Source organism: Bathycoccus prasinos (genome assembly GCF_002220235.1).
Source record: "Bathycoccus prasinos genomic : Chromosome_12".
NCBI lineage: Eukaryota > Viridiplantae > Chlorophyta > Mamiellophyceae > Mamiellales > Bathycoccaceae > Bathycoccus > Bathycoccus prasinos.
In genome coordinates, this window is record NC_023997.1 from 397,556 (window position 1) to 416,808 (window position 19,253).

General features: G+C 50.0%; 15 protein-coding genes across 15 annotated transcripts; 8 read left to right on the forward strand and 7 right to left on the reverse strand.

The window, feature by feature from the left end:
• Window positions 1–45: 45 nt before the first annotated feature.
• Window positions 46–828, forward strand: Bathy12g02150 (peptide deformylase; the record flags this gene model as incomplete). Its single annotated transcript, XM_007509980.1, has 1 exon — window positions 46–828. One exon carries the CDS (start codon window positions 46–48, stop codon window positions 826–828), a length of 783 nt encoding a protein of 260 aa, XP_007510042.1.
• A 120-nt stretch (window positions 829–948) lies between these two features.
• Bathy12g02160 (predicted protein) lies at window positions 949–1,671 on the reverse strand (the record flags this gene model as incomplete). Its single annotated transcript, XM_007509772.1, has 1 exon — window positions 949–1,671. The coding sequence occupies one exon, from the start codon at window positions 1,669–1,671 to the stop codon at window positions 949–951; it is 723 nt and encodes a 240-aa protein (XP_007509834.1).
• Window positions 1,672–1,731: 60 nt separating this feature from the next.
• Window positions 1,732–3,513, reverse strand: Bathy12g02170 (unnamed protein product; the record flags this gene model as incomplete). The annotated part of the gene is made up of 1 exon (XM_007509681.1): window positions 1,732–3,513. The coding sequence occupies one exon, from the start codon at window positions 3,511–3,513 to the stop codon at window positions 1,732–1,734; it is 1,782 nt and encodes a 593-aa protein (XP_007509743.1).
• A 204-nt stretch (window positions 3,514–3,717) lies between these two features.
• Bathy12g02180 lies at window positions 3,718–4,551 on the forward strand (the record flags this gene model as incomplete). Its single annotated transcript, XM_007509742.1, has 1 exon — window positions 3,718–4,551. One exon carries the CDS (start codon window positions 3,718–3,720, stop codon window positions 4,549–4,551), a length of 834 nt encoding a protein of 277 aa, XP_007509804.1.
• Window positions 4,552–4,668: 117 nt separating this feature from the next.
• Window positions 4,669–5,169, reverse strand: Bathy12g02190 (predicted protein; the record flags this gene model as incomplete). The annotated part of the gene is made up of 1 exon (XM_007509934.1): window positions 4,669–5,169. One exon carries the CDS (start codon window positions 5,167–5,169, stop codon window positions 4,669–4,671), a length of 501 nt encoding a protein of 166 aa, XP_007509996.1.
• A 114-nt stretch (window positions 5,170–5,283) lies between these two features.
• Window positions 5,284–6,576, forward strand: Bathy12g02200 (predicted protein; the record flags this gene model as incomplete). Its single annotated transcript, XM_007509739.1, has 1 exon — window positions 5,284–6,576. One exon carries the CDS (start codon window positions 5,284–5,286, stop codon window positions 6,574–6,576), a length of 1,293 nt encoding a protein of 430 aa, XP_007509801.1.
• Window positions 6,577–6,754: 178 nt separating this feature from the next.
• Window positions 6,755–8,551, forward strand: Bathy12g02210 (predicted protein; the record flags this gene model as incomplete). Its single annotated transcript, XM_007509614.1, has 1 exon — window positions 6,755–8,551. One exon carries the CDS (start codon window positions 6,755–6,757, stop codon window positions 8,549–8,551), a length of 1,797 nt encoding a protein of 598 aa, XP_007509676.1.
• A 227-nt stretch (window positions 8,552–8,778) lies between these two features.
• Bathy12g02220 (40S ribosomal protein S2) lies at window positions 8,779–9,952 on the forward strand (the record flags this gene model as incomplete). Its single annotated transcript, XM_007509846.1, has 2 exons — window positions 8,779–8,991; window positions 9,200–9,952. 2 exons carry the CDS (start codon window positions 8,779–8,781, stop codon window positions 9,950–9,952), a joined length of 966 nt encoding a protein of 321 aa, XP_007509908.1.
• Window positions 9,953–10,083: 131 nt separating this feature from the next.
• On the reverse strand, window positions 10,084–10,782 carry Bathy12g02230 (unknown protein; the record flags this gene model as incomplete). Its single annotated transcript, XM_007509819.1, has 1 exon — window positions 10,084–10,782. One exon carries the CDS (start codon window positions 10,780–10,782, stop codon window positions 10,084–10,086), a length of 699 nt encoding a protein of 232 aa, XP_007509881.1.
• A 192-nt stretch (window positions 10,783–10,974) lies between these two features.
• On the forward strand, window positions 10,975–12,039 carry Bathy12g02240 (predicted protein; the record flags this gene model as incomplete). The annotated part of the gene is made up of 1 exon (XM_007509764.1): window positions 10,975–12,039. One exon carries the CDS (start codon window positions 10,975–10,977, stop codon window positions 12,037–12,039), a length of 1,065 nt encoding a protein of 354 aa, XP_007509826.1.
• A 153-nt stretch (window positions 12,040–12,192) lies between these two features.
• Bathy12g02250 (unknown protein) lies at window positions 12,193–13,443 on the reverse strand (the record flags this gene model as incomplete). The annotated part of the gene is made up of 1 exon (XM_007509926.1): window positions 12,193–13,443. The coding sequence occupies one exon, from the start codon at window positions 13,441–13,443 to the stop codon at window positions 12,193–12,195; it is 1,251 nt and encodes a 416-aa protein (XP_007509988.1).
• A 201-nt stretch (window positions 13,444–13,644) lies between these two features.
• Bathy12g02260 (CDP-diacylglycerol--glycerol-3-phosphate 3-phosphatidyltransferase) lies at window positions 13,645–15,105 on the reverse strand (the record flags this gene model as incomplete). The annotated part of the gene is made up of 1 exon (XM_007509973.1): window positions 13,645–15,105. One exon carries the CDS (start codon window positions 15,103–15,105, stop codon window positions 13,645–13,647), a length of 1,461 nt encoding a protein of 486 aa, XP_007510035.1.
• An 81-nt stretch (window positions 15,106–15,186) lies between these two features.
• Window positions 15,187–16,628, forward strand: Bathy12g02270 (unnamed protein product; the record flags this gene model as incomplete). Its single annotated transcript, XM_007509853.1, has 2 exons — window positions 15,187–16,511; window positions 16,604–16,628. 2 exons carry the CDS (start codon window positions 15,187–15,189, stop codon window positions 16,626–16,628), a joined length of 1,350 nt encoding a protein of 449 aa, XP_007509915.1.
• A 132-nt stretch (window positions 16,629–16,760) lies between these two features.
• On the reverse strand, window positions 16,761–17,951 carry Bathy12g02280 (unknown protein; the record flags this gene model as incomplete). Its single annotated transcript, XM_007509609.1, has 1 exon — window positions 16,761–17,951. The coding sequence occupies one exon, from the start codon at window positions 17,949–17,951 to the stop codon at window positions 16,761–16,763; it is 1,191 nt and encodes a 396-aa protein (XP_007509671.1).
• A 404-nt stretch (window positions 17,952–18,355) lies between these two features.
• Bathy12g02290 (predicted protein) lies at window positions 18,356–19,198 on the forward strand (the record flags this gene model as incomplete). The annotated part of the gene is made up of 2 exons (XM_007509985.1): window positions 18,356–18,681; window positions 18,928–19,198. The coding sequence occupies 2 exons, from the start codon at window positions 18,356–18,358 to the stop codon at window positions 19,196–19,198; spliced, it is 597 nt and encodes a 198-aa protein (XP_007510047.1).
• Between the last annotated feature and the right edge of the window lie 55 nt (window positions 19,199–19,253).

Genomic DNA, 19,253 nt, shown 5'->3' on the forward strand with positions numbered 1-19,253 from the left:
AAACCACGAAGAATTCGACGAAAAGTAGGATTGACAACCACCGCGATGCAATCATCACATTACGGCGTCTCAGATCCCGACGGCACGTGGAACGAGAACCAATCCAACGCGTTCAATTCGTTGATTTCTTTAGCCAAAGGGCAAAGAGATATCGTCCAGGCGGGTGAGGCGTGTTTGTACGAACGCTCGAAAGAAGTCGAGGAAGGCGATATCGCGAGCACGGAGGTGCAAGAATTAGTTTCGGAGATGTTAAGGATAGTGAAAGGACGTGGGGTTGGTTTAGCCGCGCCGCAGATTGGCGTGAAGAAGCGGATATTCGTGATGGAAGATACCGAGGAAGGCATGTCGGACGAAAGCGAGGAAGAGAGGGAGAGGAAGAAACGGTATCCGTTTAAAGCGAAAGTGGTTATCAATCCGGTGCTGATACCGATCGGAGACGCGAGCGCGGCGTTTATGGAGGGATGTTTATCCGTGCAAGGCTATAGGGCGCTGGTGAGGAGACATTTAAAGGTGAAATTGAAAGGCGTCGCGCCAGATGGGAAACCTATCGACGTGGATTTAACTGGGTGGCCGGCGCGCATCGCCCAACACGAGATGGATCATTTGAACGGCGTTCTCTACGTCGACAGAATGGAGAAGAGAACGCTGAGAAGAGTCGATAAAGTCAACGCTCCAGTGCCGACGGAGAAGCACGACGAATTCGGCGCGTGCGCTTCTGTCGGCGAAACCGCGACGGGCGGTTCGTACCTCTCCAACAAGTCCGCCATCGCCGGCGCGGAAGACATAGAAACGTTAACGAAGAAGAGCAAAAATAGACGGAGGCGGTGACGACGAATGATAACGCGCGAGTTTAGTAACTCTCTCGACATTTTAGTCAATAGCCAAACGGCGTCGTTACTTGACGACAACGACAACCATAATAATAATAATAATAAAAAAAAACAACTACTAGATGAGCAGATCGTAATGCACCGATCCGTCGTACAAAAGCCTCACCGGCGCTCTCTCTGTCACCTTCCCGGTCTTCTTATTCGTTTTCTTCGCGTACTCTTCGCCGTACGTTTGTATGCACACGTACCCGCTTCCGCTCGCCGCGTTCTTCGCCATGTGCGCGGGTAAATACACCATTATCGGCCGTTTCACCAGTTTCGCCAGCACCAATAACTCCGTTTCGCCGCCCCAAAAGTCGTCCTTCTGAATTCTGCGACAGTATCCTTCGATTCCGTCCGCCTCGCCGCCGTATTTAATCGACATGTTCGCCTCCGCGTGTTCTTTCCTTTTCTCCTCCTCTCTGCACATTTGCTCGAAAACAGCCGTTCTCAACGTATCCGCCTCTCTCGTTTCTTCCGAGGACGTCAAGTTCAATTTCGATATATGCGCTAAACCTAACGCCAACGCGCGAAACATGCACCGCCCATCGCCTTTAATTTTTACTCGCTGGTAGTGTTCGCTTTTCTTCTTCTTCGTCTTCTTCGTCGTCTCGTTCGATGCTTTGGAGATTTCCCCAAAGACGCTGTTTTTGATGTGGAGGATGCGTCTCAGAGAAGACAAAGACGACGAAGAAGACGGCAAACTGCCATCGTTCGTCGTTCTGCGATGACGATGCGTGTGATAATTGCCGTTGGCAAAATCGTTCGTTTCTCCAAAAGAGGAAGAGGAGGAAGAGGACATTTTCGTGTTGTTCTTAGGTGCGTGTTCGTTATGAGGTGCTCACAAAACAAAAAATTCTCTTTACTCTTTAAACCGCAAGCGGACTTTATCGCCGTCGACGGAGGAAAACCGTTCCTCTCTGACGTACCAAGCTTTCGGACAGGTCATCTTCGCCCCTTTTAACTTTTTCGTCCACTTCGTCAGAAGTTGGTCGATTTGTTTCAACTCGAAATCGGACAAGCGCTCGTCGCCGGCGTTTGGTAAAATTCTCGCCAACGTGCAGTGCGCGGTGGAGGTTTGTTGGACGCCGCGAACGCCGACGGCGTTGGAGGCGAGCGACGCGCGACATTTTTTGAGCGAATCGTCGACGTCGTCGAAGCACAGGAGAAGGGCCCCACTCGTGGCTAAGACGACGCGATCAACGACTAACTCGACCGGTTCGCAGGTTTGGAGGACTTCTTGCGCTTTGGTGGCTTCGTCGAGGATGGCGCCCGAGGCGGAGCGTTTGAATTTGCTTTGCGTCGACGATATCGGTGTCGACGCGTGCGCGAGATTTTCGGCGCTGCTAATAGCCGACGGCGGCTTGAGTTTAGACATAGGCGTTGGTGGAGATAACACGCGGTCGTAGTTTTGAGCGACAGAACGTTTAACTCTTGGCTTTGGCTTGTCCGGGAGTACCGTTTCTCCTAATCCTTTTGGAATGGACGGTTGCTTCTCTATCGTTCGCGCCGACGGCGGCGGCGTCGACGGCGGTTCTATTTCTTCGTCGTTTTTCTTAGCTAGTACTTCTCTTTGTGTGTCTGCTACACCACTGCCATCGATCAAAAACTCTACCGGCTCCTCTCTCGTCATTCCTTCAATCGGTCGACTAAAAAAGAACATCGTCACGTGATACTGCGCTCGATTGCACACGAACATCGGTCTTTGTTTCACTTTCGTCGCGTTTCCTTCGTTCTCCTCCTCCTCCTCTTCCTCGTCGTCTATACGATCTCCTCCGAAACCCATCATCAATTTGCTCAATTCAGACACAATCGCGGTTCCACTCGCGGCTAAACTCGGCGCGTCGTCAAACACGGACAAAACAATTAACCGCGAACACGAACTCTTCATCGGAAACATTTTCATATCGTCGTACTTCACCGGCCAAACGCCCACCCCTGGAAATGGTTCAAAGTGAAACAAACTCCTCGTCGCTTCGATCGCGGACACATCGAACGATTTCGAGATGATCAAATCTTTCCGAATGTTTCTGTAAATAAGTTGCAGCGGAGACTTCATCGCGAGTTCTCGTTTCCTCGACTCTTTCGTCGTCGTCGTCGCCTTCTTCGGGACATCTTCTTCTTCTTCTTCTTTTTCTGGATCCTCTTCGTCGTCTCCGTCGCCAAACAGCCCGCTGGACGACAGTTTCTTCTCGTTCAGAAATCCTCTCTTCATTCTGTCGTTGCGATGACCTTTGCTGAGCTTTCTCTCTTCCCTCTCGCTTCTGTTCGTCGTTCCATTTTTGCCTTCTGCTTCTTCTGCTTCTTTTACTCGATTATTTCTCATCAGCGGAGGCGGGGGACTTCTCGGAGGTTTCCCTCTCGCGCCTCTTCTTTTCAAATTCGCCGTTTCGAGTTCAACAACGCTCTCAACATCGAACGTTTCTTCTTTGTTGTCTTCTTCTTCTTCTTCTTCTTCTTCTTCCGTGTTGTCTTCCTCCTCCTTCTCGTCATCATCTTCCAACGGGGAAAGATTGGTTCCATCAAAATCATCCTCTTGGAGGTACCCTTGCTTGTACGCGTAATACGCGGTTCCGGTCAACGCGAACGCGATGAACGCGTACTTTGCGAATTTAGTGAAGTACGAGGAGGTAGTGGTTGGCATTTTTTTCTGAAACTTCTTTTCAAGTGCGTGTGTACAGTGCGCGCTTTCGAAGTGTAGCATAAGAGAACTATTTAAAAATTAATAAACGAGCGAAACGCTCATTTTTACATCTGCACGAAAAAGATTCATTCTCTCTTTTCTCTGTTGCATCATCATCTTTCTGATACTAAAGCGAAAGAAGAAGAAGAAGAAGAGAGCGGAGCGATGTCGACCGGAGCGAAGACGCGAGGGCAGAAAAGACGGAGATCAGGGGCGAGAGACGTGTGGGATTTGATCGTGAAGTGCGACGATATTTGTTTCGTTCATATTTTGCCGAGATTGAATGGGACCGATGTGAAATTCTTGTACGAGGTGAATACGGAGACGAGAGCTTTGATTAAGAGATCGTCTCGTAAAGAAGAGTTGAAAAAGAAGTTTTATGTTAAAGAGATGTCGTCGATATCGACGTTGGAGATTGCGTGGGAGAATAAATCGTTGTGGCCGAGTCGGTTGGACAAAACATGGTTCTGCTGGCAAGTTGCTCAAACGAATAAACTCGAGTTGCTCAAGTGGGCGCGAGAGGAGAAAAAGTGTGAGTGGAGTATAGGGCCGATTAATGCGGCCGCAGAACAAGGTAATCTGGAAATGGTAAAGTATTGCGTTGCAAAGAAGTGTCCTATTGATGAGATGGCGTGTGAATATGCTGCCTCAGCAGGTCATCTCGAGGTACTCAAATACTTACGCGAAGAAGCCAAAGCGCCTTGGGATTCTTATACTGCCTTAAGGGCGGCTCAAAATGGTCATCTCTACATACTCGAATATCTTGTTGAGCGTGAGTATGATGAATATGGCGCATGTGCGTGTATGTTGGCGGCCATGAACGGCCACTTAGACTGTTTGAAGTACTTGCACGAAACCGCCAAAGCGCCTTGGGACTATTTGGCCGTACCAGTAGCGCGCAAGAACAAACACACCGAATGTGTACAATACCTCCTCGACAACGACTGCCCATTACCAGAAGGCTGGCGATACGAGCACGGCGAGTTACACACGTCGTAACTGTACATACACACTCAGAGAGAGAGAGAGAGAGAGAGAGAGAGAGAGAGAGAGAGAAAGAAAGAAAGAGAGACACGAACACACACAGAGTGTATAAAAAACTATTACAACTATATTCTAACACAACATATCTAAACCGGGAAACTCATGCTTCCCTTCGCTAGCCACCCACGGCATATCAAACACTCCACTAATCACGTCTTCCGTCTTCAGCGGATACTTCTCAAAGTTCGCGAACACGTGGGCGCAACACGCCTTCCCCTCAACCAATAAATAGTGGATAAATATCGAATCCTTGTTCTCATCCACTTCCTCTTTCGTCGGTGCCTCCGCGGTAAAAATCACCGAGCGCGTGTTCCCGTGCGTCAACGTTTTCGTCTCAATTTTAACCATCTTGTGATTTGAGATTGTTTTGAAGTACAAGTCCGCGGTTTTCCGGATCCGAAGCGTGTTCGAGCAGTGGAAAAATCCATCGCTTTTATCCAATTCCGATTCTAACGTAAACGCGTTCGAACTTTGCCAAACGTCGAGTTCGCCAGGGGAGACGATTTTCCAAATCACGTCCAACTCCGGGAGCGTCTCTGCGTCGTTTACGTTCTCAGAGGTCGTCGTCGCCATTATTTTCACGCGCGCGAGAGAGGAGGTGTTTCCGTTGAATGGATTCCTTCAAGCACATGTGTGAAGAGATTTCCCCAAAACACATCAAGGTAAAACACACGAAGAGTATCAAACATGGCGGTATTGCCAAGTCAACAACAACAACCACACGGCGTAAAAATAGGAGTTGAACTTGTCATCAAACTCGTCGCGTCCGCTCGATCGTCCGGTAAGAAACCACTTTTTGTGCTTTTCTCGCTTTGTTGCGTCGTCGCATTCGTCTCCTTGTTGGTGGTTGACGGGGGAAATGCGCTCGGATTCTCCCCTTCTGTTTCAACGATACAGACGACGATAAAAGAGGAAAAGGAGGATTCTTTGAAGACGATGAAGAAAGACGAGGATAAAACGCTCGATTTCTGGGAAAAACTAGCCAACCTCGCCTTGTTTGCGGCGTGTATAGCGACGATTGGGATTTTGGTTTTAGCGAGACGGGCGCGGAAGAATAGTAGTCATGTTAAAATAGAAGGGCAACCGGCGACGATACCGGCGAATGCGAGTGGGCAACAGAAAAGTTGGAACGGAAGTCACTGGGTGGAACAAACGACACATGCGACGTCGGTGTTATCGAGTCCGTACCGGAATTCACCGTCGACGACGACGAGTTCGAGTTCGTCGAGACCGCCGGACGCCAACTGGGCGAAAGCGAAAGCGCCGACGAGCGTGTGGAGTAAAGGGAGCGAGAGCGCGAATACTAACGGTACAAACATTAACGAAACTTTGGACGAGGATAAAACTGAGTTTGCGACTGGATTTGGGTACAGCGAAGGCGCGACGAGTGAGACGGCCAGAGAACGCGCGTATCGGGAAACGCTCTGGGCGAGACGAGAGGCGGAGGAATTGGAAGCGGAGGAGAACGAGGAAGATCAGAGGAACCATCACGAGTATTTCACCAAACACGAGGAGAAGGAGGATAGACGCGGGGGCAATACGAGCACGAACACTAGGCAACACCAACACCAACAAAAACCCTCCTCCTCGGTATCCTCTTCGAAAAAAGAAAAAGAATCCGCCTCGGCGAAACGGGAACGCCGCTGGTCCAAATTCGACCAGCGCTGGGAATCCCTCGACGCCTCCTCCGCCACCTCTCGCCTCCCGCTGACGTACAACGACATCCCGTGGCCGCCAAAAATGGCAAAACTCTTAGAACGCAAAGTTTCCGAACAAGAAAAACACCACCAACATCAAGGGACAAGCATCAGCAAGAAAAAAGTCTACCGCGAGCTCATCCTCCGCTGGCATCCGGACAAGTTCATGCAAAAATACGGGAAGAGAGTTCGAGCGGGAGGCGACGAGGATAGAATTAAAGAGAGAGTAGATGCGGTCGCCAAAGCGCTCAGCGCCAGCATGTCCTCCTCAGTCTCCTCCTAGTAGTCTGCTTTGTACTGTAATACTACTAATAATAATAGTCATTTAATAATTCCGCTTTTGCGTGCGTATTCATCTCGTTCCGTTTGCGCTGCTTACCAGTTGGTGTTGCCTCGTGTGTCTTATCCAAAATTGGCTGCATAAAAAAACGCGCTTTGACGAGAACGACCAAAGAGTGAGGATGACGATTCAGACGACGACGGTTGTTCGAGCAGCGCTGACAAACAAGAGGCTTTTATCGACGATGCCTCGCACTCCTTTACGCGTTCTTGGGGCCGCGAAGAGTCGTCACGCGACTCCTCTTCCCCGCGATGAGATTCCGTCGTCGTCGTCGAATGTGTTTTTAACGAACGCGCGAGGAAAGCCCCGGCGGTTTAATAAAGGGAGAAAAAAAGTTTCAAAAAAGATGGCACTCGAGGAAGGTTCAGAAGATGTCGTTTCTGTTGTTGACGTAAATTCGAGCTCGGTGGACGAGTTCATCCTCTCGCCTCCGGATTCGGAAATCATAACCGAAGATATCAACGAGTTACAAAAACGAGACTTAACGAGTCAAGCCATCGAGAACACCTTACCGTCACCGCAAACGGCGAAAGTGACATCGGTTGCTGAACTGATCGCGTTTACGTTACCAACGATGGCGATATGGTTGTGCGATCCAATTTTGAGTTTGTTAGATACCGCGATGGTTGGATTGACGTCGACGATTGAGTTGGCGGCGATATCGCCGGCGAGCGTGTACGTGGGGCACACGTGTTACATTTTGTGTTCGGCATTTGCGGTGAGCGCGACGACGTTGATTGCGAGAGACCGGATTGTAGCGAGGAGGAAGAATACGCCGGAAGCGGTGGAGGAAGATGCGAGGACGGTGAACGATGTTTTGGTCATGAGTACCGGGATGGGGTGCGTCGTCGCCGCGATTCTTTTCGCGTTTCACGTTCCCGGGTTGACGAAGTACGTCGGGGCGAATTCGTTGGCGTTGATTCCTTACGCGGCGACGTATGCAAAGATTAGATTGATAGCGTTTCCAGCGGCCATCGCTTGCTCTGTGATGCAATCCGCGCACTTGGCAACGGAAGATCCGTACACGCCTTTAAAAGCGACGTTGGTCGCCGCCGCGATCAACGGCGTCGGCGACTTCGTGGCGGTGTTTTTCTTGAAAGCTGGGATCGCCGGGGTGGCGTGGGCGACAACTTTCGCGCAGATTGTGGTGACCGTGTTGTTCGTCAGAGCGATGGTTACGAGAGGAAAGAAATGCGACGCGAGAAAAGATGATTTGGGGTACCGGTTAAACGGGCCGCCGCCGTTGCGGATGCCTTTGCGATTGCCGAGTTTAGCGGCGATTAGTCGAATTGGAAAGATTGCCTCGCCGGTATTTTTCGTGACGTTAGTGAAAGCTATTTTCGTCGGAAGTACGATTCGTTCGGGAACAGCTTTAGGACCGGCATTTTCTGCCGCGAACGGGGTTATGTTCACCGTGTACTTCTTCTTCGCGGTGATCGGCGACGGCGTGTCGCAAGCTGCGCAAACGTTCTTACCGGCGCAGTTAGGCGACGAAACGAGAGCGTTTGAAATGGCCAAACGCTTATTATTGGCCGCTCTGTGCATCGGATGTTTCTCCGCTGTTTTCTCTAGAATTGTTCCTGTCTACTTCCCGTATTCCTTCACCACAGACAGCACGGTCGCGGCTTTGATGAAAGAAATCTCCCCGGTGTCTTCCTTGGCGTTGCTTTTACACACCAGCTCCATGGCCTCCGAGGGATGCTTATTAGCTGGCAGAGATACCAAATTCATGTCCATGGCGTACGTCCCAAACGCCCTTCTCGCTTGGATCGGTTTAGGGTTCACCTTAAAAGCCGGTTTCGGCATCCAAGCCGCCTGGTTCGCGCTCGCGCAGTTTCACTTCGTCCGCTTAAGCGTGAACTCTTGGCGCTTGCTCTCCCGCCAGTCCCCGCTCAGGAAGCAGTTGAAAGAAGACTGAATTGAATGAATGATGATACTACTACTACTACTACTACTACTACTACTACTGATACTTCTACTACTCACTACAAGCCTTTTAGGTTGATGCTCTGTTGTACTTGCGTAATACTGTGTATGAATAGAATAGCGTATTTTAAATAAGCTTTCAAAATTGCCTTAAACGTGTCAAATGTCTTCACTTCTCACACGCAAATTTTTGCAGACAAACCACAGAACAACAAAAAAATGGCTGAAGAATCATCGGACAGAGGTGGATTTTCGCGCGGTTTTGGCCGCGGCGGCGACCGAGGAGGTCGCGGTGGTGACCGAGGAGGTCGAGGCGGCGACCGAGGTGGTCGCGGTCGCGGTGGTGGTCGCGGCGGTCGCGGTGGCAGAGGTGGGAAGGACGAGAAAGACGTCTGGACGCCGTGCACAAAGTTAGGGAGATTGGTCCAAGCGGTACGTTTTTGTTTTTGTATACATTGAGAGACATCATGGAGGAGGCGCGAAAAACGAGCGCGGGATGGATGCGCTTCGTTCGGGACATTATGGAGGGATGTTTTGATGTCATTTTTATGTGGACGTGCGCGTCGCGACGTGGTCATCGAGCGCGATTTCCGCGCGGGTTTTTTTCCTTCATCTTTGCGTTTTAGGACCCAGACGAGAGGGCTTTTGCGCAAGCGCGAGGATTTTCGAAACGTCCTCCCGGTTTCATCGATGCGAAGACCTAACGCTCACCAAAACGCTTCACTCTTATTCTACTATTATTAAACAGGGCAAAATCAAATCGCTGGAGCAAATCTACCTCCACTCCATCCCGATCAAAGAGTACCAAATCGTCGATTACTTCATCGGCGCCAACTTGGTGGACGAAGTCATGAAGATCATGCCGGTGCAAAAGCAAACCTCCGCGGGTCAACGCATGCGATTCAAGGCGTTCGTCGTCGTCGGGGACAGCAACGGTCACATTGGTTTGGGCGTGAAAGCGTGCAAGGAAGTCGCGCACTCTATTCAAGGTTCTATGATTTTGGCCAAGTTGAACATGGTTCCGGTGAGAAGAGGCTATTGGGGCGCCGCGCTCGGCGCGCCGCACACCGTGCCGACTAAGGTTCACGGCAAGTGCGGTTCCGTTCACATTCGTTTGATTCCTGCGCCGAAGGGTACTGGTGTTGTTGCCGCGCAAACGCCGAAGAAGGTTTTAGTCATGGCGGGTATTCACGACGTGTTTACGTGCTCCAGAGGCCACACGAGAACGTTGGGTAACTTTGTGAAGGCGACGTACTTCGCGTTGAGATCTACGTACGAGTTCTTGACTCCGGACTTGTGGGCGGAGAACAAGTGGCAAAAAGCGCCGGCGCAAGAGTATACCGACTTCTTGTCCGCGCCGCCGAAGAAAGTTCGTCACTACGACGACTACTAAATTATAGATATGGTACATTTTAGCTCTAATAAATATCCTACTACTAAGTCGTACTTCACATTTTCCTATCACGCTATTGCTTTTGCTGCGGAGTGTTTGCTTTTGTCTCTGCGCCGACTACTTTATGCTATCTAGCTCCCGAACCGCGCTCGTATCCGTTCGCGATTTTCTTCTCTTTCGATTTCCTCGAGCAAGCGCACTTTCTGTTTCATCAACGCCTCTCGCAACCGCTCCCGTCTCTTATTATTATTATTATTATTATTCCCATACTCACCATCATCTCTGCGATGATCGCGCGCATTCTCTTTCTCACCCTCCAGCTCCTTCACCGCGGCGCTCTGCAACGCCTCCAACGCGTCTTCGCACGCTCGAGTCTTCCTCGCCTCCGATTTCCATCGTGCTTTCATCTCCTTCGCGTTTTCTCCCAACACTCGCTCTCGAACTTCCACCTTCACGAATTCCTTCTCTCGTTCGTTTCTTCGTTGTTTCAGCGCGGATATGTGCCATCGATGAAACATCTTTCGCACAAGTGAACATTTTTTCTCCTCCTCTTCTTTGTTTTGACCGTTACGGTTTGCAGTCGTTGCAAGTGTCCCATCTTCTCCTCCTTCGTCGTCATCTTTCACTCTCAAACTCATCCTCCACAGTCGAAACGTCGTTTTCATCACCCTCTTCCTGTCCTCCCTCGCGTTTCTCATTTTCACCGCGGTCAAGTGCCACTCTTTGATGAGTTTCCGTCGCAATCGCGTTTCCATCTTTTGCTTCGTCCGCTCTAATTTCTTCCTCAAATGTACGGCGGATGTCCACGCATCAAACGCGATGCGCGTCATATTTCGAGCGCGTTTGAGAATAGCGCGCTGACCGAGGATTTTCCGTCGAAGTGAACGCTCTGCTTCGTCTCCTTTTCCTCGCGGAGGAGGACATGAGTGTTGCTGTTCCTCCGGCGTCATGTCTCTTTCTCTCTGAAGAGATTTTTCCAATTCTCCAAAGTTTTATACATCATACACACGTCTTTCCCCGGGATGCGGTCTCCTCAATCCTCGCTGCCGAGCAGCAGCAACGCGAGCAACAGAGTGCCTTTTACGAGACGACGAAGAAAAACGAGCAAAATCTGTCGCGCGATGTCATCGAACACGAATTCGAAGTCGTTGTATCTAAAAACCGTCGACGGAAACGAAAATCTCCCGATTTCGGATATCGGACTCGGGACCATTTCGTGGGGCGACGAGAGCTACGGATTCAACAAGCAATACCGCGAGAAAGATTTGAAAGAAACGTACAGAAAAGCAAGAGAATGCGGGGTGAATTTCTTCGACACCGCGGAGGTGTACGGGTATAAGAATACAAAATTTGAACAGAGCAGCGAACATATCTTGTCGAGGTGTCGAGAGGAGGAAGCGGAGGACGAATCGGAAGTCGTGATTGGAAGTAAAGTGTTCACGATTCCATGGACGAACGCGTTGTTAGGTGGCGGGTTTCGACTCGGGAAGGAAAGCTTAGTTCTAGCCGGGAAGGAGAGCGTGAAACGAATGAACAATCGACCGATGGACCTGTGGTCGATCCATTTTCCGTTTCCGTCGTTCTCGCAAGAAGTTTTGATGAGCGCGCTCGAGGAGAGTTTAGATTTGGGACTGACCAAAGCGGTCGGCGTGAGCAACTATAACAAAGAGCAGCTGGAAAAAGCGTACGATATTTTAGATAAGAGGGGGATCCCGTTGGCGTCAAATCAAGTGGAGTATTCAATTTTAAATCGGAAAGCGGAAAAGGAAGGATTGTTGCGGAGTTGTCAAGATCGAGACGTGAAGGTGGTTGCGTATTCGCCTTTGAAGGCGTTGAAGACGACGGAAATCGCGGAGAAGTATGTCATAATGAATAAACTTTGCGATTTCATCGGTCAAGTGAACAGCGGAGGGAAATCGAGCGTATCGGTGATGTTGAATTATTGCGTGACCAAAGGCACCATTCCAATCCCCGGCGTGAAGAAAGTCGAACAGATTGCGGATATCGAAAACGCCATGGGTTGGACGCTGGACGAGGAAAGTTTATTGACCATTGACGAGAAGATGGATTACCTCGACGGTTTGTAGAAAAATTGCGTGTAGTTTGTTTCACCATGTAGTAGTATCTAATCGCACTACCTATCATTAGTAGCACTTTGCAATTTCTATTGAGTCACGCGCTGCTTGTGTGTCTACATTTTCTAAATTTCTATTTCTATCTACTACATATTGTACACATTGTTATTCCTTCACCTCGCCTTCTTCCTCTTCTTCTCCTTCCTCTGCTTTCTCCCCCTTCTTCTCCTTTGTTTGTTCTTGCTTCGCGACGTCCTGGTACGTCATATTTTTCGTCTCGCTATCCTTGTAATACTCCGGTAAGTACCGTTTTTGCACCTCCACCCCACACGTTCTCGGATCGGCTTCCATCTCGTTACCTCCTCCGCCGCCGTTATCGTCGCGTTCTTTCGCTTTCTTCGCCGCTCTACTCGTCGTGTGAAAATCTTCAAACCATTCCAACAACATCGCCAACGCCATCACCGCCGCGCCTTTCTTCCCGTCGTCGCCGCAATACTTTTTGATATTTTCCTTCGCCCTCTCTCTCGCCATTTTCGTAAACTTCTCGAACGCTTTCTTTTCGTTCTTCTCTCCGACCATTTCAGCGACGCTCTTTTTCCGCAGCGATACTTTCGCGAATTCCAACGCGATCGAAGAAGAAGCATCCTCGTCCTTTTTTTTCGCGACAACGTTCCCCGGTCCGTCCGTCCAGCTCTTCTTCGCGTTCGCAACCTTCTTCGCTCTCTTCTTCGTCGGCTCTTCCACCACCTCCTCGTCCTCTTCTTCTCTCTCCTCTTCCTCCCTCTTCTTCCAGTCGTCCGGCCCAATCTCCAACTCTAAAATACTCTCGATGTTCCACCCGTCCCACGGCGCTCGACACTCAAAATTCCCGCTCGATATAACTTTAACCATATGACACTTCTCGTTCACCTCGAACGCGTTGAACCCGATTCGTTTCCCGCGTTCGTCCACCGCGTACGCGATCACAGAGCCGTCGTACGGTGTCATTCCGCCAATCATTTTTTTCATTTTTTTCTCCGCGCCTTCAAAGAACTCCTTTTTTCGTGCACATCTCCCCTCGTAATGCGAGAGCAAATTCCCGAGCGAACTCCCGAAGAACGCGCTTCGTTCCTTTGGAATTTTCGCGGTTAAAACGAACGGCGGTCTCGATTCTCTCGCTTCGCGAAGCATGTTTGATAACACGGCGTCTCGTTTCACCTCTTCGTACGTCCTCTCGACGTGGTTGATCGATTCCTCGAGCTTGAGAAAATGCATTTCGCACGCTTTCGAGTCGACGTTTTCTGCGATATTTCTCGTCGTTTTCCCGAGCGCGTCTTTGAGCTCTTTCCAACTTTGTTTGCAGTGGAGGACGGCGTTTTGCGCGTGGAATAAGGCAGTTTTCGCGGCTTCGTCCAGAGGAGGGTGAGATTCGTTCATTTCTTCTCTCTCTGTCTCTCTCGCGTGTCCTTTTGCGGGTGGGTTGTGAGGAAAGTTGGGACGAATACATTACTCTGTTGCTGCTCCTATAGACTTTATGAACTAAATAACTAATGTGAACTATTCCCGAAGATACTTTCTGCGCTCCTTGATGCCTTCGGTCTAAAAACAATCGTCGCGTACTCATTATTCGACGACGCTTTATGTCGTCGTCTCTTGCTGCTGCTGATGTTGGTGTTGCCTGTGTCGCTTTAAGCTCTGTCGTCTTTGTCGAAAGTCGGTTTCGCTTTTCGCCACGCGTTGTAAAATTTTCTCTTTGCTCACTCGGTACTTGGTTTTCGCGGAATCGCGAATATCGCGAACGCTCGCTCGGACGTAATCTCTTCTCTCTTCTCTTCTCTCTTCTCGCTTTTGTTTCAGTTCTTTCCATCCGGGGTGCGAGAAGTACGCTTTGGCGTAATGCGCGGTGGCGTAGGCGGTGGCGGCGAAGGTGAAGTGGGCAAAGTTTTCAGTCGTGGTGGAAATGACTTGCTTTTGCGTCTCGTACGTGTCGAAGAGGAGCGGGATGTGGTCGAGCGTTTGCCCGCACGCGACAGCGAGGAGACCCATTTGTAACGCCGTGGCGACTTTGCCGACGAAGAGCGGTTCCCACTTTTCCGTGGAGTTGAACGCTTCCCAATCGCTTTTCTCTTTCCGTGCCGCCACTCGAGAGGTGTCGCTATTCTCCACGCTACTGCTGCTCTCACCACGACCGCTCTCTTCTGTGACTCCGTTGTCCTCCCTTTCATCCTCCCTCTTCACCGTGTCGATGGCAAAATACTGTCGCCACGTCAAATTTTCAAACTTGAGCGCGTTCGCTCGCCGCCAAAACCCGCTCGCTAAAAAACCACAATCCCTCAACACGAACAGACCAACGATCCACGCCGGCAGCTGCCCAGACGCCGCCATCCCGACCCCGACGGAACTGACGAAAATCTTATCCGCCGCGGCATCGAAAAAAGAACCGAAATTACTCGTTTGGTTCCATCTCCTCGCCAGGTACCCGTCCGCGTAATCCGAAATCCCCGCCAGCGCTATCGACGTCAACACGAGCTCGCTCGAATACACATCTGGACCTTGGATGATCATGTAAGATATGATTGGACCGGATACTGCTCGACCCACGGATAACGCGTTTGGAATGTTTACGATTTTGTTCGTCACAGAGGAAGAAGAGGATGTTTCGGATGTTCCTTCTTCTCGCAGGAGTAGTCCTCGTTTTTGCTCTTCTTTTTCTCTCTCTGAGTAGTTCTTGTTCTCATCATCACTGTCGTCGTCTGTCTCGCCCCCGCTGCTGCTCGAAGCGCTTCTGTTCGAAGACAACACAGATGAAGCACTCGAAAACGCCTGGTTCCTTCCGCCATCGCGCGCGGTGTTCGTACTACTCCGCGCGGCGAATCCTCTCCAAAACACTAATCCTTCCCGGGAAACCACGGGGAAAGCGCTCTTCGTAAAGCTCGCACATTGATGATGATATTGACGCCTCCAAAAGCCCCTACCGATGCGCGCGTGTGCTCCACCTCCTTTTCCGCTTGTGTATGAGGAGGAGAGATGCCTGAGGAGGAGATATCTCCTCGTCGTCGCCGTCATCATCGCTGAAACTTCGCGTCGTTTCCACGACATCGTTTCTCTTTCCCGAGCGATGCAATTCTGAAGGATTTCCATACAAAAACGGCAGAATAAACACTTGATGCGACATCTGTGATGCATCGACCGACAAAAACACCACTCGGAGGAGGAGGAGAGGGCGTTTCCTCGCTCGTCCAGTGTTGGGGATGCTCGGCGCGATTACAACCTCCTCCTTTATTCGGTGATGACGACGATAAAAACGACGGAGAGAAATCCAATCTCCCGAGGAAGCTCGCCCCCAAGTTTTTGTGCGGGCACTGCGGGGCGATGAATTCGTCGCTCGAGTCTTCTCCCGCCGCTTTTTTCGCGCGAGGAGGAAAAGGAGGACTCGGGGGATGCAAAGGCAAAGGAGTGAAAGAGTTTTGTCTCGTTTTGCCGGCGAGATGTCTCGCGAGAACGATGGGAAGGATTTTAATACCAACCGTTCTGTGTTTGGTGTATTATTTAGTCTCGAAAACGTACGAAGTGTCCATTCCAAAGTTGACGACGGAAAGAGAGAAAAGAGTTTTAAATGTTGAAGGGGAGATGATGGAAAGGACGACGAACGCGCGAATGATGGATTTGGCGACGAGTTTTGGATTGAGATGCCTGTTGATGTTCGCGTGCGCGAACATTTATTGGAACTACGCGGTGTCGATTCTTTCGCGGCCGAAGAGCATTCGCCAGTTGCGAGAGGACGGGGAAGGGAGTATGAGTGGGAGCGAAAGCGACGAGGAAGACGTAGAGAGTGGTGGTAGACGTAATACTAGTGATAGAAATAGTAACCGGAATGGGATTATGCCGGTGCCGTGGTGTCAGCAGCAACGTCAAAATCTGGAGAACGAGACTGAGACGGATATCGAAAACGGCACGGAGACAACGGAGAGACATCCGACGACCATCGTGCCTCGAGACTCGTTTAGAAATTGCGCGTATTGCATCAAATGTGATGACGTGAAACCGTTTGGGACCTCTCATTGCTCCACGTGCAATAAGTGCATAGTCGATTTAGACCACCACTGTCCGTTTTTACAAAACTGCGTCGGCAAACATAACGTGAGAGCGTTTACGTGTTTTTGCTTGTGGTGTTCGTTGGGATGCGCGTTGGCGTTTACCGTTGCCATTTTGTTACCGTTCACGTCGCAAAGAGCGACGTTTATGAAACCGTACGAGAGAGTCATGAGTGGCACGGATAAATACTTTGGCAAGAACACGTACGAACACATAGGGCATTTCCCGACGTCAACCGGAGCGCTCATACAGTATTGCACTTTCGCTTTGAAATACGTGAGTGCGTGCGAAGACACGTGGATTGGCACGTGGTGCATAGTCGTATTAGCAACTGCAACCATCACTCCTCTCACGTTTGGTTTATTTTACCAAACGTACATGGCGGTCAAACGAGGCGAATTTTACGTCGCGTCTTTAAAAGCGAAACGGGAAAGAGAAGAGCGCGGCGGGAGTCCCGAGTCGATGGCAAGAGACGCGTCGGGATTGAGTAAGCACGTGGAAGAGGCGAGGGTAAAAGCGGTGTTTGAACGGACCAAAGGCGAACACTGGGTTTTTTGGTTTCTCTTTCCGAGACTCTCTCGAACGGGGAGGCTTGGAAGAAGAAGAGGAGGCGCGCAAAAAGTCCAATAATAGTACAAACAAATGTGTAGTGTGATTTTTTAGCGCCATCTACCGCACGTTCTGATATCATCGAACAAACCAACTGTCGCTTCGACGTCAACGCCCGTTTCGATTTCGTCTTGGCACCACAAAAACCGCGGTTTAACACCTGGAACCGTTCGCAAATGTTTCAAAACGCCTTCCGTAATCGACGAAGAAGCCGCAAAGACGCTCGATGGAATGCGAACTTTTGATTCGGATTCTACGATTTCTTTCAACAAACTCCCATCCGTGGCAGCTTTGGTCAACGCTCGAGCAAACGTGTCCGTCTCGTTTTCGTCGTCATCTCTGGCGGATACCAACACGTTTTCGTTGAGCTCGACGCCGAGCGCGCGAAACCACGTTTTCACTCTCATCGCGCTTTCCCTGATTTCCGCGACGTTTTCTACACTTCTAAAATCTCTATTTTGCAACGCGAGCTTTCTACTATGAGCGGCGGCGCGCTTTAAATCTTCTTCTTCTTCTTCTTCTTCTTCTTCTTTTCCCACCTCTTTGCTCACAACTGTCTTGCCAACACTACCATTTATCGGTATCGTCGCTCTCTCCATCGCCAGATGAATAGCTCTCTCCAAATCGTCCTTCGCCGCGGGATCCGCGCGCAACTCCAACGTCCTTTTCTCCAAATCCGTCATCGGGTAACTCCCAATCGGTTTCGCCTCTGGAAGTATCATCGGTTTCCCATATTCTTCCTCCCACGGCGAAGACGCCGCCACCCCTGACGACGATACCACCCCTCGTCGCGGATTCCTTCGCATGTACTTCTCCTCCTCTTCTCTATTCAGCGTCATCCCGTCTAACCGCTTGTTTACCGTTTTCGTCGTTGCTTCCGCCGAAACACCACTCGTATTCTTATTCGTCGTTTTCTCGCTGGCGAAGTACTCCTCGTCGATCTTGTTCGCATCATCCTCCATTTTTGTCGTAAATGTCAACTCCTCTTCCTCTTCTTCCGAAGAAGAATATCTCGTCTCTTCCCCTAACAGTCTGCTCGGTGGCGTCAACACTTCGCCTCTCTTTCTCATCGGGGAAAGTTTCGGTGGCAATTGCCGAGGCACCGAATCATCCTCCTCCTTTTCCTCCTCTTCCTCTTCTTCCAGCATCGCTTCTTTCTTCGCCGACATCCACGCGAGCAACGACGCCGTTTCCTCCTCCGATGATTCGCCTCCTCCTCCCTCGTTGTCGTCCAAATCCATCCTATAATTTGTGTCACACAAAAAAGCAATCAACAACAACACAAAAGGGCAATAAAACAAGCAACAATCAGCAGAAAGAAAGAATAAAAGGTCCTCCGCCGTTCTCTCGTTGGGCTCCTGTTTCGGAGAACGCTCAAAGAGCGCGCGTCTGATGTGTCTCAACAAAAGCAGCTTTTATGCGGGAAAACAGAGGGAAAAGAGCACCTCATTTTTTTTTGAATTTTTTCAGTCAATTAAATTTTTTCTCATTTGCCTTCAAAAAAACGTAAGAAGAGTTTTACTCACTCCGCGCGAGATATAGAAGAGAGTACACATCACATAACAACAACAACTCGCTAATATTGATTGCTCGCTCGAAAGAGAAGATATACACACACACACACTCAGATATATAATAAGAGTAAATGTCGGAATCATTCGCGTACGGCGCCTCGGAAGACCCAGACAGGAACGATTACTTCTCGAAACTCAGAATCCAATCCTCGCAACGGATGCAACGACTGTTGGACCGATCCGTTCCGTTCGCCTTTCACAGATGGCTCGCGTGGGTTTTTCTCGCGCTTATGTATACGCTGAGAGCGTATTTCGTCCACGGGTATTACATCGTGACGTATGGGTTAGGGATTTATAACCTGAACTTAATGATTGGGTTTTTATCGCCGGCGAGAGACCCAAGTTTGAGCGCGAGTGAAGGACCGACGTTGCCGAGCAGCAATAACGAAGAGTACCGGTACGTTTTAGGAAAAAGTTTCGAGCTTCGTCATCGGTTTACGAATGCATTCGGAGGAGAAAAGGAGCACCGTGTACGCGGTTTTGCGCATCGTCTCTTTCTCGGTTTTCTTCTTCTTTTCCGCTTCGTCGCGTTTTCGCGATGATATTCGGAGGACGCGTTTGATTTTATCGACGCGCCGATGTATAGACGCGTGGCCGTTGCCGTCGCTGACCGGTTCTCTTTTCGTTATTACTTTTGTTGCAGACCATTCGTTCGAAAACTACCAGAGTTTAAGTTTTGGGTCAAATCCGCGAAGAGCTTGCTCGTCTCCTTCTCCATGACCTTCTTCCCGGTGTTTGACGTGCCAGTGTTTTGGCCGATATTGTTGATGTATTTTATCATGTTGTTCACGATGACGATGAAGCAGCAGTTGAGACACATGATTAAACATAAATACGTGCCGTTTTCGTGGGGGAAGCAAACGTACGGGAAAGGTAGCGGGGGAGGTAAAGAGATGAGCGGAGGGAGCGATTAGTGAGAAGAAGCGCTGTAATATAATAACTAAACGTAAATAGCATCATCCTCGCATA